This window comes from Alternaria triticimaculans, assembly GCF_023758025.1.
Source record: "Alternaria triticimaculans strain BMP 0046 chromosome Unknown scaffold_20, whole genome shotgun sequence".
Lineage (NCBI taxonomy): Eukaryota > Fungi > Ascomycota > Dothideomycetes > Pleosporales > Pleosporaceae > Alternaria > Alternaria triticimaculans.
This window is the reverse complement of record NW_026055977.1, coordinates 402,494-419,292: the sequence shown is the minus strand read 5'-3', so window position 1 is coordinate 419,292 and position 16,799 is coordinate 402,494. Positions and strand designations below refer to the sequence as shown.

Genomic DNA, 16,799 nt, shown 5'->3' with positions numbered 1-16,799 from the left:
ATGGGGCATGGCGGCGTATGGTTAGACAGGGTTAGCAGCGTGACTAAGGCCGGGGCGAGGCAGCTCAATGCATCAACACCAGCCGGACATGGATGGCGAGTCTTGGTTTTCGTGGCCACTACCAGCTGCGGCACCGTCCCATGGGCCTGTGATACGAGCGGGTGGCGTGGATGCGATGCCAGCCCCTATTTTTAGCCCGATTTACTCATGTCGTCGATATTTCCACGCACCATATGGTGTGAACAAGCAATAGTCGGAGAATTCCTCTCACTCCATGATGGCCATCGCCATCTAATCGATAAGAGCAAACTCGACGGCGCATCTGGGTCTGCGGAGATGGCGCCCGACATCTGAAGCTTGTAACATGGCGCAGACTGCAGGCACATCCCAATATCCACCTCACTCCCTTTCATCTAGCTCTCATTTGTCTTTGGCTCCATGGTTTCAACACGACCGAATCACGCCGGGACAATTTCAGATCTCGACCTGACGTCAAAGCGCGCCCCTCGTTGGGACCGACAAAATCAATCCTTGTCTCTCCATCGCGGGCGCTACCCAAGGGTCTACTTTATCGTGAAGTCACGTACACAGCCTCCCGCTGTCTAGAGCAGTGGGCCTCCACGCCGGCTGGCCCAACGTCTTCGGGCGAGCAAAAGAAACGTCGGCTGACGGCTGTCGAGCGACGAAAAAATCATCGAGAGCAGTTGGCGGCATGGGCATGCTCCGTCGCCGCGCAATCGATACGGTTTCGACGGTTAGTGCATTGAAGCGTGCAGCGATGATCGTTCCCGGGGCGCGCGCGACCGCTAGCACGCATGTCTGGTAGTGGTTCTCTGCCATGCGTCTCCGGGTCCCAGATGCACGTCTGCGCCTGGAGAAACAGGTGCAACGTGAGGAGAGTATCGTGCAGACGTGTTTCTCGGGGTCACGCAGTGTCGCGGTGCCATCCTACTTGCTGCGAAGCTCGACATCTCTCACGACCTTTTCGTCGCATCAATAAGCAGGCGAGTGGAGCCGCAACGGGGATGCGAGGCAATAGGGCTGTTCAGCGTATTCTATTCTATTTTTGCGCCCCCTTTTCGTGATCGCTGGGTCTCCCAGTCAACACACGCCAAAAGGCGGCTGGTGCGGCGGCGGGCGAAGCTGAGCTAGAAGCATCGTAGCCCCATGCTCTCCAGCGCTCCGTCTGGTCCAGAGTAGAGTTAGACAGCATACCGTGCCGGCCCCTTTGCAACGCAACTCAACGGCTTTGGCTTTGGCATCCTTTACCTTCGTTTGTACACCCTTTCCACATTCGCTGATTGTAATTATTCCCGCCGCGTGTTTTTCTTGTTCCGCCTGTCCTGCCAACAGCCCTGCGGACGCAACACCAACAACATTGAAGAGTCTCCACGACGCGCAGTTGCCCTCCGACCGTCGACCGCGCCTGCCTGACCCCTCGGTCTCCCATTCGCTCCCACGGGGACGCGGCTGCCCACCATGGCTTCCAACCCGCTGCAGAACCCCTCGCTGCCTTCGCTGCCCCAGCACCAGCAGAACGACACGGGCTTGACTTCGGCCCTCGCCAGCCGGTACCACGCACACCTGCCCATTGCGGCCCTCTCCTCCCAGGGCATTGTCGCCATCAACACATGCACAGACGCGAGTCTCGGTGTAGATGGCGGCAAAGAGGGAAGCGCCCACCAGGCCGCCGAGGACCTCTCGCACAGGGCCTACACGCGCCTGGGACACCGCTCCGAGGACCAAGCCATTGTCTTCCTGTGAGTACCCGAACTGCATCTCTCTGACATCGCTAACATGTTCCAGTGGCGAGTCTGGCTCCGGAAAGACGACCATCCGCGGACACATGCTGAGGTCCTTCATGTCCTTCTCCCAGACACCTCTCTCCAAGAAGATTGAACATGCCAACTTTGTCTTCGATGCCTTCACCACAACCAAGTCCCTCACGACCCCGCAAGCCTCCAAATCTGGTCTCTTATTAGAGCTCCAGTATAATACCACCACCGCGAACAACGCCACCCTGCTTGGCGCCCAATTCCTCGCCCACCGTCTCGAGCGCAGCCGCATCGCTTCCGTGCCGACAGGAGAGCGCACCTACCATGTCCTCTACTATCTCCTCGCTGGCACCAGTATCAACGAGAAGAAGCACCTGTTTCTCGACGCAGTAGGTGGAGAAGGTGCAGGCAACCGCACCTCGCTCGGCTCCAACAAGAGATGGCGCTATCTCGGGCACCCTACACAGCTCAAGGTCGGCATCGACGACTCCAAGGGCTTCGCTGATTTCAAGGCCGCCCTCCGGAGGCTAGAATTTGGCAAAGAGAGCATTGCAGGCATCTGCGAGATCATGGCTACCATCATGCACATTGGGCAGCTCGAGTTCGAGATGGGCCAAAACACAACTCCTGCGCCTGACGAGAGCGGGGGCTACTCCCACGAAGGTGGAGAGTCCATTACGGTTGTCAAGAACCAGGAGTCTCTAGTACCCATTGCCCAGTTCCTGGGCGTTGCCATATCCGATCTGGAGCAAAGCTTACGGTACAAGTCCAAGACTCTATACCGCGAGCGCGTTACCGTTATGTTGGACCCCAAGGGTGCCCGAGCTAATGCAGATGAGCTTGCCCGTTCTCTGTACTCGCTCCTCGTCACTTGGGTCATGGAGCAGATGAACTCAAGGATCTCCGTGCCATCCGAGCAAATCTCAAACACTGTTTCCATGGTCGACTTCCCAGGATTCGCCAACTTCGCCGCCACTGGATCATCACTGGACCAGCTCCTCAACAACACTGCAAACGAGTCCCTCATCTCTTTCTGCCAAGAGAGTTTCTTCCAACGGCAAATTCAAGAGCTGGAAGCCGAGGAAATCTCACTGCCGCCCATGGCCTTCTACGACAACACAGCTGTCAAGACCGGCCTCATGAAGCCCGGCAACGGTCTTCTGAGTATTCTAGACGATCAGATGCGCCGTGGCAAGACTGACATGCAGTTCCTCGAGGCCATTCGCAAGCGTTTCGACGGCAAGCACCAGGCCATTGTTCCTGGAAGCTTGACAGTCGTGCAACCCGGCAGCAACTTCCCCACCCCCAATACTTCGCCCACCTTTACCATTCGCCACTTCACTGGTGACATCGACTACAGTGTAGAGGGTCTTTTGGAGGAAAACGCTGAGCTCATCTCTGGCGACATGATGCACCTGCTCAAGTCCGCCCAGGCTCCCTTTGTTCAACAGCTCTTTGGACAAGAAGCTCTCCAGAAGATGACGCACCCTAAGGAGAAGTCAGCCATCGTTCAGGCTACTGTCAGCTCCAAACCCACTCGCCAACCCAGCATGGCGAAGCGGAAGGCCGATAAGACTGGTCGATTCGGACGTCAATTGAACGTGTTCGACGAGGATGCCATCAGTGATGCAGAGAGTAACATCTCAGGCACGAAGAAGCCCGGTGAATCTCAGAAGCAGACTGGTGCCGCAGGCCAATTCATCAGCTCATTGAGGACCATCGAATCGACAATGCGCAAAGCCAACGCCTACTTCGTCTTTTGCTTGAAACCAAATGACCGAAGGATCGCCAACCAGTTCGACAGCAAATGCGTCCGTCAACAAGTTCAGGCTCTGGGCATCGCCGAGATCAGCCAACGTCTTCGGGTGGCTGACTTCAGCATCTTCATGCCTTTTGCCGAGTTCCTTGGGCTTGCACAGACTGACCTTGCCATCGTTGGAAGCGACAAGGAGAAGGCTGAAATGGTTCTTGATCACAAGCCGTGGCGGGAGAATGAAGTTCGTGTGGGTGCCACTGGTGTCTTCTTGAGCGAGAAGTGCTGGCTCGAAATCGCCAACGTTTCAAACATCGCTCCTTACGCCCGTGGTCCCGCTGACTCCAACGACAATCTGCTTACTCCCGATGCTGGTCGCTCATACGGGGACGTCCGAGCCGGTCTTCTCTCGCCTTCACCTGGTGCTTATTACGACGACAAGAGCGGCAACTACTTCGGCCAGAGGGATATCGATGCTCGCTCAGAGGCGCCATCTGGCATCACGAATGGCGACATGTTCCACGGCTTGGAACAGCCCAAGGCTATTGACGACGAGAAGGCTGCTGAAGCCAAGCTACAAGAGGTCGAGACCATTCCCACCTCAAGCAGTCGAAAGAGATGGGTGTTCATTGTCTACCTCTTGACATGGCTCATTCCTGACTTTGCTATTCGGTACATCGGACGTATCAAACGCAAAGACGTACGCATGGCATGGCGAGAGAAGTTGGCTATTAACATGATTATTTGGTGGAGTTGTGCCTTCGTCATCTTCCTCATGATAGGCTTCCCCGCGGTCATCTGCCCGAAACAACACGTCTACTCTTCTGCCGAACTGACATCCTTCAACGGCAAGGATGGAAACGAGGCCTACGTTGCCATCCGCGGTATCGTCTACGACTTGGGAGAGTTCATCCCTCACCACTATCCGAGCATCGTTCCACAGAAGAACCTGGAGAAGTATGCTGGAAAGGATGCTACCAATCTGTTCCCCGTACAAGTCTCTTCTCTGTGCTTGGGCAAGGAAGGAAAGGGAATCAACCCAGCCGTTCAGCTGAACTACAAGAACTCCAACTACACCGACTCCGCCGTGAACAACCTCATCAGTACCACCGACATCAACGCGCAATACCACGACTTCCGATCCTTCACAAACGACAGTCGTGGGGATTGGTGGTTCGAGCAACAGATGTTCCTCAAGGCCAACTACATGAAGGGTCGTGTTGGATACAGCCCCGAATACCTGAAGACACTTGGAAACAAAGGCAACTCGATCGCTTACATGAATGGTCGTGTATACGATTTCACGGATTACATCCCTGGTGGTCGTGAAGTCAAGTTCAAGGTCGGCGAAGAGCCTGATGACAAGAACATTGATACCGATTTTATGGACCCAAGCGTTGTGGACATCTTCCGAGTTCAAGCCGGTAAAGACATCACCAAATACTGGCAGAACCTCCAGTTGAATGCGCAAACAAAGGCGAACATGGAGACCTGCATGAACAACCTGTTTTACGTAGGCGATCTGGACACCAGAAACTCGGCCAAATGTCTGTTCGCCAAGTACTTCCTCCTCGCAATCTCCATTCTCTTGGTCAGTGTCATCGGATTCAAGTTCCTTGCGGCCCTTCAGTTCAGCCGGAAGACCGACCCGGAGAACATCGACAAGTTCATCATCTGCACTGTGCCTGCCTACACCGAAGACGAAGAATCCCTCCGTCGCGCAATCGATTCCGCCGCCAGGATGAAGTATGATGACAAGCGCAAACTACTTGTCATTGTCTGCGATGGTATGATTATCGGTCAAGGCAACGACAAGCCCACTCCTCGCATCGTTCTCGACATTCTTGGTGTTCCCGAGGCTACCGATCCCGAGCCTCTCAGCTTTGAGAGTTTGGGTGAAGGTCAAAAGCAGCACAACATGGGCAAATGTTACTCGGGTCTCTATGAGGTACAGGGTCACATTGTGCCTTTCTTGGTCGTTGTCAAGATTGGCAAGCCTTCGGAAGTCTCCAAGCCTGGTAACCGCGGAAAGCGTGACTCGCAGATCATCCTTATGCGATTCCTAAACCGTGTGCACTACAACCTCCCCATGACACCGCTTGAGCTCGAAATGCACCATCAGATTCGGAACATCATTGGAGTCAACCCCACCTTCTACGAGTTCCTCCTTCAAATTGACGCCGATACCGAAGTCGCACCTGACGCCGCCACTCGATTCGTCGCAGCCTTCCTCCACGATACCCGCCTCCTTGCTATTTGTGGTGAAACCGCTCTTACCAACGCCAAGTCTTCGTTCGTTACCATGATGCAAGTGTACGAATACTTCATCTCCCACAACCTGACCAAGGCTTTCGAGAGCTTGTTCGGTTCCGTCACTTGTCTTCCTGGTTGTTTCACCATGTACCGCATTCGCGCTGCCGAGTCTGGAAAGCCACTGTTCGTTAGCAAGGAGGTCGTCGAAGCCTACCAAGAGATTCGTGTCGACACTCTACACACGAAGAACCTGTTGCATCTAGGAGAAGATCGCTTCTTGACCACGCTACTTCTCAAGTTCCATCCCAAGTACAAGACCAAGTACACGATGCGAGCACACGCTTGGACTGTCGCACCTGACAGCTGGTCCGTCTTCATGTCTCAACGTCGTCGCTGGATCAACTCTACTGTGCACAACCTGATTGAACTGATTCCGCTCACGCAGCTTTGTGGTTTCTGCTGCTTCAGTATGCGCTTCATCGTGTTCATGGATCTTCTCTCCACGGTTGTACAACCCGTCATCGTTGTCTACATCGGCTATCTCATCTACACGCTGGTGTGGTCCCCCGACATCGTCCCTGTCACTGCGTTTATTCTTCTTGGTGCCATCTATGGTCTGCAGGCTATCATCTTCATCATCCGACGCAAGTGGGAAATGATTGGTTGGATGATTATCTACATCTTTGCAACACCTGTCTTCGCCTTCGGCCTGCCTTTGTACTCGTTCTGGTACATGGACGACTTCTCGTGGGGTAACACTCGTGTCGTTGTTGGTGAAAAGGGTCAGAAGGTTCTTGTCACAGATGAAGGCAAGTTTGATCCTGCCAGCATCCCCAAGAAGAGGTGGGAGGAGTACCAGGCGGAGATGTGGGAGCAGCACACCATCCGGGACGACCGCTCCGAGGTTTCAGGATACACGTACGCCACCAGGAAGCCTTTCGGAGGCGGATCTGTCGCTGGCTCAGAGTATGGAGGCATGACACCATCTCGCTCTGCGTCTCACCTTGGTCTCCCACGCTACGACAACCACTCACGATTGAGCCTCGCGCAGAGCGGATACGGTGCGGACAGCATGGAAATGTCGAACCTGCCAAGTGACGATGCCATCTTGATGGAGATCAAGGACATTCTATCCAAGTCTGATCTCATGAACGTCACTAAGAAACAGATCAAGGGCGAACTAGAGCAAAGGTATGTCAATCCCCATTTGTTTGCACAACCAACACTAACATCATCACAGATTCGGATGCGATCTCACTCTCAAGAAGCAATTCATCGGCTCAGCTGTCGAGTCACTGCTCATCAGCGGCCAGCTCTACTAGGCCGTTGTGCCTTTAGTTTGTCACGGCTTCGTTGATGCTTTATGACTCTACGTGTTGCCAAAAGATACCGTTTCGTTGTCAGTCACTCATACAGCCATGTCAGGCCTCAGCGCTTGGCTTTTATCGCTACTATTGTAATATCGACATTGCATTCTCTCATTGGGTCGGAGTTACAGACCCTGGTACGGCGTTGAATGTATTGGGATTAAATGGAGCAACACGTTTTGTGTTTTGTCGTCATTTGAGTGTTATTTGCGTCGGATGGTAAAACATGGGTGTAGATTTGGGTTGTAGCATGAGAGAATAGCTATGAAGAATCGCATACGGATACACATCACACATTTCCCATGACTTATCCATTCATGCGCTGATCCTTTTCATCACATGTGTCACCGGTCACGAGTAAAGCTTAGAAGAACAGATGAGTCAAGAGTAGTCATGCTACCAAAATCGAGCATGAAGAACGTCTGAAGATGATTCAGTGCAGGCCTCCATGGCAGTGATTGGTCCGAGCGCCTCCTACCCCTCCACAGCTAGCCGTTCGCCGCCCGCCGCCACACAGAACAATCGATAACTCGAACGGAATTTCGCAGCAGCCCGTGTGCGTTTGCATTTTCCTGTCACTCTTTTGCGGTCCAGGCCTTTGTTGGTTTACTCGGGACCCCTTCTCCTTCGGCTCCGCTTTTACCTGCTCCTGCCTGCACTGTGTGGCGCGCCTGCCTGCTTGAGCACTTGCGATTTCTACGGTGCATTCCCACAACCACAAGTGCCACCCGTCGAGTGCACCCCACACCCCAAGTAATACACCGCACACACAATGCCGCCCAAGAAGAAGAACAACAAGAAGGCGCAGGACGACGACTGGGAAGCCGAGCTCGGCGAGTCTGTCGCGCCCCAGGATGCCGCTGCAGCTGATGCCGCGCCTGAGGATGCTGCCGCCGAAGACGATGCTGCTGGCGGCGGCCTGATGGCAGCGCTTGCGAAGCGCGGCAAGAAGAAGAACAAGAAGGGCGCCAACACCGAAGTGGAAGGCGAAGACCCGCCTGTTGACGGCGCGAATGGAGACTTCGACGCCAAGGCACCCCAAGAAGGAACCTTCGACGACGATGACGACGATGTCTTTGCTGGAAACTACGGCAAGAAGAAGGGCAAGGGTGGCGCTGCTGCGAAAGCAGAGGAGCCTGTCGAGGAGAAGACGGACGATGCTCCTCGTGTAAAGACCAAGGCAGAGAAGGAGAAAGAAAAGAAGGAGAAGGAGAAGCAGCGAAAGAAGGAATTGGTATGTTCGCAGCATCTGCCATGTCCATTGCATGAGTGTGTACTGACCGCATGCTAGGCTGCGAAGAAGAAGGCCACTGGTCCTGCCAAAGCCGAACCCGCGAAGGCTGCCGAAGCCAAGCCAGAAGCCGCTGCTGCACCCTCAGCCGCTACCGCAGACACAACCCCCGCTGCTGGTGGCAAGAAGAAGAAGCTCAACCCTGCGCTAGCTGCCCTTCAAAAACAACAGGAAGAGCGCAAGAGGAGAGAGGAAGAGATTGCGCGCGCAGAAGCCGAAGAGAGAGCTAGGCTGGAGGCGCTTGAGGCACAAGAGGCCGAGGAACAGAAGAAGAAAGAGGAGGCTAAGGCTTTGAAGAAGCAGCGAGAGAAGGAAAAGATCGAGCAGCTGAAGAAAGAGGGCAAGTACATGACAAAGGCTCAGAAAGAGGCCAAGGCAAAGAACGAACTCCGTCTGCAGCAGCTGCTTGAGCAGGGTGGCACAAAGGTTGCTGGACTTGCCGACGAGGCTGACAAGAAGAAGAAGCCAGTGTACGATGACCGCAAGAAAAAGAAGAAGAAGCAAGCCGAGACCCAACAGGAGAAGGAGGCTCGCGAAGCTGAGGAGGCCGCCAAGAAGCTCGAGGAACTCAAGCTGGCCGAAGAGCAAGCCGCCGCTGCAGCTGAGGCCGCAGAGAAGGCTAAACTTGACGCCGAAGCGAAGAAGGGCGAGGACGGTGACTCTGCCGACGACTGGGAAGCCCAAGCTGACGAGTTGGAGGGAGTCAAAGACAGCTGGGATGTCGATACCGACGAGGAAGAAGAGCGCAAAGCAAGCGAGAAGAAGGCTAAGGAAGAGAAGGCGGCAGCGGAGAAGTCTACAGCAGACGACGCCTCCAAGTCCAAGGATACCAGCTCAGACTCTGATTCCGAAGACGACAGCGAAGACGATTCATCGGAAGACGAAGAGGGCACTGCTACTCAGCGGGCCGAAGCCGCTCGTAAAGCTGCCGCCGCCGAAAGACGGAAGCAGGCTCACGAGGAGGCTCTTGCCGCGCGGTCAAAAGACAACCTGCGATCTCCCATTTGCTGTATTCTTGGTCACGTCGATACTGGTAAAACGAAGCTGCTCGACAAGATCCGTCAGACCAACGTGCAAGAAGGCGAGGCAGGAGGTATCACACAACAAATTGGTGCCACCTACTTCCCCGTCGAGGCACTTCAGAAGAAGGTTGCTGTCGTTAACAAGGACAACGAATTCGTCTTCAATGTGCCCGGTCTCCTAGTCATCGATACACCCGGTCACGAGTCTTTCACCAACCTCCGGTCTCGTGGTTCTTCACTTTGCAATATTGCTATCCTCGTCATTGATATTATGCACGGTCTTGAACCTCAAACCATCGAATCGATGAAGCTACTCCGAGACAGGCGCACACCTTTCATCGTCGCTCTCAACAAGATCGATCGTCTGTTCGGCTGGAAGAAGATCGATAACAACGGTTTCGAAGACAGTTTGAGCCTCCAAAAGGCCTCCGTTCAGTCCGAGTTTGAGGAGCGATGGACCTTTGTTCGCACCCAACTCCAAGAACAAGGTTTCAACTCGGAAATCTTCAACCGAAACAAGAGCATGTCCAAGTTCGTCTCCGTGTGCCCAACATCAGCGCATACCGGAGAAGGTATTCCAGATATGATCAAGCTCATCGTCAGACTCACGCAAGAGCGTCTGACTAACAACCTCATGTACCTTTCTGAGGTTGAGTGTACTGTGCTTGAAGTCAAGGTCATCGAAGGTCTCGGTACTACTATCGATGTTATCTTGTCCAACGGTGTCCTTCACGAAGGTGACCGCATAGTGCTATGCGGTAACCCCGAGCCTATAGTGACGAACATTCGAGCGTTATTGACACCGGCTGAGATGAAAGAGCTGCGTGTCAAGTCGCAATACGTGCACAATAAGGAAGTCAAGGCTGCCATGGGTATCAAGATCGCCGCCGATGGACTTGACCAAGCCATCGCAGGTTCGCGTCTGCTTGTCGTCGGTCCGAATGACGACGAGGAGGATCTCATGGACGAGGTCATGGGTGATCTAGCCCATTTGCTCAGCAAGGTCTCCAAGACTGGTCGTGGTGTCTCCGTACAAGCGTCTACCCTTGGTTCGCTCGAAGCGCTCCTTGAGTTCCTGCGTGTATCGAAGATCCCCGTCGCCACCATCTCCATCGGTCCTGTCTTCAGAAAGGACGTCCTTCGTGCAGGTATCATGTTAGAAAAGGCCAAGGAATACGCCGTCATGCTGTGCTTCGACGTCAAGGTCGACAAGGACGCCAAAGCGTACGCAGAGGAAATCGGTGTCAAGATCTTCGAAGCTGATATCATCTACCACTTGTTCGACAAGTTCACAGCGCACATGAAGCAGCTCGAGGAACAGCGGAAGGAGGATTCAAAGATGTTGGCTGTCTTCCCATGCGTACTCAAGCCCGTTGCTGTCTTCAACAAGAAGGATCCCATCATCATTGGCGTGGATGTCACTGAAGGTGCTCTGAGGATGACAACGCCCATCTGCGCGGTCAAGAAGAACGCCACCACCGGTGCCAAGGAACTCGTCCACCTAGGAAGAGTGTAAGTTCCCCCTGTCCTCTTCCCGAACATCAATTTATTAACTCATTTCATAGTACATCCATCGAGCGCGACCACAAACCCATGCAAATCTGCAAGCGAGGCCAGCCCTCCGTCGCCGTCAAGATCGAAGGCTCTAACCAGCCCATGTACGGTCGTCACTTGGAAGAAGACGATATCCTCTACTCTGCTATTAGCAGAAAGAGTATCGACACCCTCAAGGAGTACTTCAGGAGTGATGTCAGTCAGGATGAGTGGAAGTTGATTGTGCAGTTGAAGAATGTGCTTGATGTGCAGTAAGGAAGAAGGGTGGTAGACGGGCATGGCTGTGGTGGTGTATGATTTTAGAAGTCTAGTTAGTGGTTCTATTTTTCTTCCTGCCTTTTTTTAGGGCGCGAACAATAGCATTTGTTTGGCGTTCAAGTACAAACATATTCTATCCTCCCCGTTTTCTCCAATATCCTCCTTCCACGCGCTCGAACCATGATTTATCGTCTTCGTCGCCATTGTAAGGTGGCTAGACCGACATGTGGTAGCGGGGCAGGGTACACGATGCACTCGCTGGCGTAGTTTGGTGTGCATAACGACGACGCTGAAGACTTGACATCTGCGGAAACTTGGAGCTTGATGCGAGATACTGGGTCGACGTTATTGGATGAAGAAGGGTAACACTCTGTTGACGATGATTCAAGCGAATGGTACTTGGTGAGTGCTGGAAATAGAGCGCGCGCGATTTCGAGCGATAGGACTGAGGACATGGCGAATACAGAATATATTCTAAAAAAGAATCTTATTTCGCAAACGTAGGATATGGAACGTTAGATCGAAGTTGAAATCGTTGCTATCGCTGGGTGGGTGATGACTTCTATCCCGACACGAAACAGCGCGTGGTTATACTTGCTCCGCGGCATTCTCGTGCTGCTTGTGCGTGTTTGCTAAGCACGAGCTGACGGAATGGCTAAACAGATGTTAAGGCGGAGGAGGGGCTCGGGCATGATTACGCAGGCTCACTTTTTCTCGTTATGGGCTTTGTTGCGGAGGAGCCTCTAAAGACGCGTAGGAGATGTTGGTGTTATGCGCGCACGGCTGGGTCGCACCTGCGATTAGCGGGCGCAGTGACGGAAGGGTCAATAACGAAGGATTGCGCCAGGCTCTCGCGACGTCTTTTGGCAAAGCCGCGAAGACCGCAGACGCCTTTAGTTTTTTTTTTCATCCTTCGTCCTCTACGCTTTCTTCATCGCGAAAGGCCGCCATTTTTGGGTCGGTTGGGTGAACGTTCTATGGGGCTCGGTGCAGGATCGCATCGGCGACGAGTCAGGGCGACCACCACCTCAGACCGCTGCGACATGCGCTGCTGATTGGCGACACGCTGTGCGAAGCTATGCAGCAGATTGCATTAGAGCGCGATAACAACTGAGTTTCCGGCCATGTACGTGTACTCCATCATCGCGTTCCCAGCTGTCTGGCATCGACGAAATGTACCTAATTACATGCTCTTCAGCGACTCTGAAAAAAATGACTAGTGCTCGTTCATGTCGACCACTTTCTTCTCTTTGCGTAGCAAGAAGGTTTCTGACATCTCCAAGGCCGTCATAAGTACCCTCGAAATGTTGAGATCGAAGAAAGGACGTCATCATGCTCGACTCGCCAGTGTAGCGCCCGGCACGGTCCCGAAGTTTAGCTTCATCTGATCCACAATTTCAGCCGCATCTTGATCTCGAATAGGCTCAAAATGTCGTTCCGCGGAAAGATCTGAGCCAGGATCGTCCATGCACGCATTCAATACCTGCCAATCGTGATCGTAGAAGAGCATCTCAATGTCTGATCAACACCAGACTAACATACAAGCGGCGATCATGCCGCCTGTGTAGAACACTGCTTATCGAAATCTCATCGTGGTGGGTCATACTAAGATCGTGGCGCGAGTGCCTCTGTCATGTCCTGCAAAAGTTCTGTCGAAATTTTGCCAGCTCTCCCTTTCCTCGTCGCAGTGTGGTGAAAGACGCACATCATGGCCCTTCCAAATGCTTCACGACCTGTTTCTTGGTCGAATACTACAGCAGCATCGACAAGACCACCAAGTCCTGTCAACATCGAAAAAGACCATGACAAAAGTCGCCAACCGTCGACGATAGCAGACTTCAATCCAGGTATCGATCCCGAAAAAGGCTCTCCACAGAATGCAGGTCAAGAAGCAACACCCAGCGCTCCTCACACCTCATCGCAAGATCGCCCTTCAGCGCTCGACTGGGACGGCCCAGACGATCCTCTGAACCCGCACAACTGGAGTGCAGCGCGAAAATGGTATCAAACATACACGATTTCAGGCATCGCATTCGTAGGAACATTCGCATCGTCCGTCTTTACACCCGCCATCGAACAATCAGCATCAGAGCTCCACTCCACCCAACTCATCGCAACCTTCGCATACTCCATATACGCCCTCGGACTCGCTTTCGGCGGACCATTCGCCGCGCCTCTGAGCGAGACATTCGGACGGCGACCCCTCATCTTTATCAGCCTGCCTATCTTCGCGCTCTTCATACTCGGGACGGGTTTCGCGCAAAGTATGGCGAGTCTGGTGGTGCTAAGGTTCTGGGCTGGTTTCTTCGCTGCTCCAAGTCTGAGCATGGGATCAGGTACCTTGAGCGATATCTGGCCGCCTGAGAAGCGGTCTGGTCCCATGTCGCTGTATGTCGCAACACCATTCATGGGCCCAGCTTTAGGACCCATTCTAGGTGCTGCGGTAACACAGACACGGGACTGGCGCTGGACGTCTTGGCTGATACTCTTCTTCACCATCGTGCTGGTCATTGCGCCTGCGCCGTTTTACAAAGAGTCGTATAAGCCCGTCCTCCTGCGTCAGCGCGCGAAGAAGCGGAATCTTCCTCTGCCGCGGTCGCCGACTGAAGGCATGTCGTTGCCGAAGATTGTGAGCACATATGCGACCAAGACGCTCACTCGACCGATGCATATGCTGCTCACCGAGCCGATCGTGGCGACCTTCAATACGTACTCTGCATTCAACTTCGGCCTGCTATACGCCTTCTTCGCCGCCTTCCCATACGTCTTCGCAACTGAATACGGTTTCGACAGTCTCTCCACCGGCTACACGTTCCTTGGTCTGGGTGTCGGCGTCATCGTCGCTACCATCTGCATCGTCTCATTCAGTAAACTATACTACCTCCCTCGCGTACGTAAAGCGATTGCAGAGAAGGCTCCAGCGCCGCCCTTCGCAACATCACGACTCGCACCTGAAAAGCGATTACCTCTGGCATTCGCCGGTGGACCTATTCTCACAATCGGCCTCTTCCTCTTTGGCTGGTCGGCCGCTTACCGCGTCCATTGGATCGTACCAACCATCGCTGAAGCGTTTTTCGGGATGGGCAATATGCTTATTTTCATGGCGTGCATGATGTATATTACTGATACCTATGGGCCGTTGTATAGCGCTAGTGCTATGGCTTCGAACGCTATATTGCGCTACGTACTCGGTGGTACTTTCCCTCTTTTCGCGGTTCAGATGTTTCGGAGATTAGGGCCGCAGTGGGCATGTACGTTGCTGGGGTGTTTGAGTATTCTGGGGGCGTGTATACCGTTTGTGTTGGCGAGATATGGGGAGGTGCTGAGGAGTAGGAGTGGTTATAAGAGGAGTGGGTAGCGTATTGATGGAGTGCAGAGTAATGCTCAATGAATTACAATGTGATAGCATTTAGCGGGCACCAAGAAGTGCAATGCGAAGCCTGAGATTTGCAATTTCAAGGCACATTGCGTGTGACGTTGGTATTGTCGGTGATCTCAAGCTGAGAGCTAACAGCAGTGGACTGTTTTAGACAAGAAATAATTTCTTAGGAGACAAGAGGTTCCTAAGCTTTACTAAAGACTACCAAGATATGTTTTGGAAGGAAAGGAACGCTCTTCTGACATGTTACTAGTGAAAACTGTGATCACGGCATCCGAGATAACACAACGCGTGATAGAAACAGTCTTCATTCCTCCATTCCTTCCTCCATGGCAAGAAAATCTTCCCAAGCTTCGGTTGGTGCGCCGTCCATAAGGTCGTCGAACGAATCGAAGTGAGTTTCGTGGTCAGGTTGCAAAGTGGTGCTTTGCGAGTTGCCGATGTGTGCGATTGATGGTACGGTTCTTGGTGCGTTGGCGGTATGGGCGATGGCGCCATGGGAGAGGAGGAGATCGACGATCTTGTGGTGCTTCTTTGTTTTTGCCCATTGCAACGCCGTCCATGGCTCCTGAGAATCGTCCGTCTGGTTTACATCGATGTCTTTGTGTTGGAGGATTGATCTCACTGCTTCCAGTTTGCCGTGTTTGGCAGCAGTCATCAGAGGAGTAAGGCCATATCCTTCGCGTACGTCCACGTCGATGTCTGGATAAGCTAGCAGGTCTTCGATGACTTCGCGGTCGCCCTTTCTAGCAGCGACATGAAGAATAGTGTTATGCGTTCCGGGCAGGATTTCGTTCGGGCCTCCAAAGTCTGGATGCTCAAGAAGTCTGCGAAGGAAACCTTCTTTGGTGAACGTGAGACTTATTGGTGGGACATCAGATGATCTGCAACGACCGTCTTCCATCGACTCCGAGTGTTTGAGAAGCAAAGAAGCTGCTTCCCAGTGTCCATTGAAGGCTGCATAGTGTATGGGTTTGGCCGCTTCTTTGTCTTGACAATTGACGTTAACGCCTGGATGACGGATCAACTTCGCTACGACTAGTGTGTGTCCATTGGAGGCCGCACAGTGCAGAGGAGTCGCCCCGCGCCTGTCTTGAAAGTTGACATCAACATCTGGATGGCCAAGCAGCTGCTCCACGATAGCTGCGTGACCTCCTGAGGCAGCTATATGCAGCGCTCGTCTATTATATAAGTCTCCCAAATTAGTATCGATGTGATTGCAAGTGATGAGGCTCTCCATGACTTTTGTTCGTCCGAGCATAGCCGCTAGATGTATTGGGGCAAAGCGCAGAGCGTGACTCGGGATTTGATCATTTCCATTGACCTTTGGGTCATCAAGTAAAGCGGTAACGAGCGAGCAGTGTCCGGTACGCACTGCGAAGCTGAGTTTCTTCGTGTCAGCTCTTTCGGTGAAGTCGCTTCCCAATCGCGTAAGGTAGACATCAACGATATCAACGTTACCCGATCGTGTCAAGTAGCGTTCAACTTCCTTCTTTGAAGCATCAAGGTCCATCTGTGTCATGCGCTCAAGGAAAATCTGCAGTGTCTCCGGGCTGTTACTCAGAATAGCCTCATGTATCGGTCGCCGACGCTTGTCGTTCCATACGTTCACGCTTGCTCCTTTCGTAAGAAGATGCTTGACTGTCGCCGCTTGACCAGCTTTTGCGGCGCAGTGCAAGCCAGTGGATCGATCCTCTGCCCTCGAATCGATTTCCAATCCTGCATCTAGGAAGGTTTGCAGCCTGTCCAGGTCTCCTGAAGCGGCCACTAAAATGAAGTTACACACACTGTGTAGCTGTGTACTACCGAAGACATCGGACTGTTGGTCTGGCAAATGTATTTTGTCGTTGATTTCATCGATGCAGCCGAGTAATAAAGCAGTATGCTCCTTCTTTTGATGCCTCCTGAGATTGTCCTTTCGATTTGAGATGAATGCGCAGCGCTCAACAAGGCAACGGTACTTTTCATTACCAGCACGGTGTTGAGATTTGATGTGACGTTGGAGGTCCAAACGAGAAGCAAAGCCTCTTGTGCACGTTTGGCATTTGTGAGGCTTCGTATGTGTTTTCAGATGCTTACTTCCATGCATTAGTGACGACATAGTAATCAAATTCTGTGTACCTACTTCAGCTTGCCCCGTGTATCAA

At 53.0% G+C, this 16,799-nt stretch overlaps 4 protein-coding genes across 4 annotated transcripts; 3 read left to right on the top strand and 1 right to left on the bottom strand.

The window, feature by feature from the left end:
- Positions 1-1,479: 1,479 nt before the first annotated feature.
- On the top strand, positions 1,480-7,103 carry J4E78_009437 (uncharacterized protein; the record flags this gene model as incomplete). Its single annotated transcript, XM_049370027.1, has 3 exons — positions 1,480-1,760; positions 1,807-6,972; positions 7,022-7,103. The coding sequence occupies 3 exons, from the start codon at positions 1,480-1,482 to the stop codon at positions 7,101-7,103; spliced, it is 5,529 nt and encodes a 1,842-aa protein (XP_049218336.1).
- Positions 7,104-7,920: 817 nt separating this feature from the next.
- Positions 7,921-11,270, top strand: J4E78_009436 (uncharacterized protein; the record flags this gene model as incomplete). Its single annotated transcript, XM_049370026.1, has 3 exons — positions 7,921-8,382; positions 8,440-10,973; positions 11,027-11,270. 3 exons carry the CDS (start codon positions 7,921-7,923, stop codon positions 11,268-11,270), a joined length of 3,240 nt encoding a protein of 1,079 aa, XP_049218335.1.
- A 1,711-nt stretch (positions 11,271-12,981) lies between these two features.
- Positions 12,982-14,631, top strand: J4E78_009435 (uncharacterized protein; the record flags this gene model as incomplete). Its single annotated transcript, XM_049370025.1, has 1 exon — positions 12,982-14,631. The coding sequence occupies one exon, from the start codon at positions 12,982-12,984 to the stop codon at positions 14,629-14,631; it is 1,650 nt and encodes a 549-aa protein (XP_049218334.1).
- Positions 14,632-14,959: 328 nt separating this feature from the next.
- On the bottom strand, positions 14,960-16,753 carry J4E78_009434 (uncharacterized protein; the record flags this gene model as incomplete). Its single annotated transcript, XM_049370024.1, has 1 exon — positions 14,960-16,753. The coding sequence occupies one exon, from the start codon at positions 16,751-16,753 to the stop codon at positions 14,960-14,962; it is 1,794 nt and encodes a 597-aa protein (XP_049218333.1).
- Between the last annotated feature and the right edge of the window lie 46 nt (positions 16,754-16,799).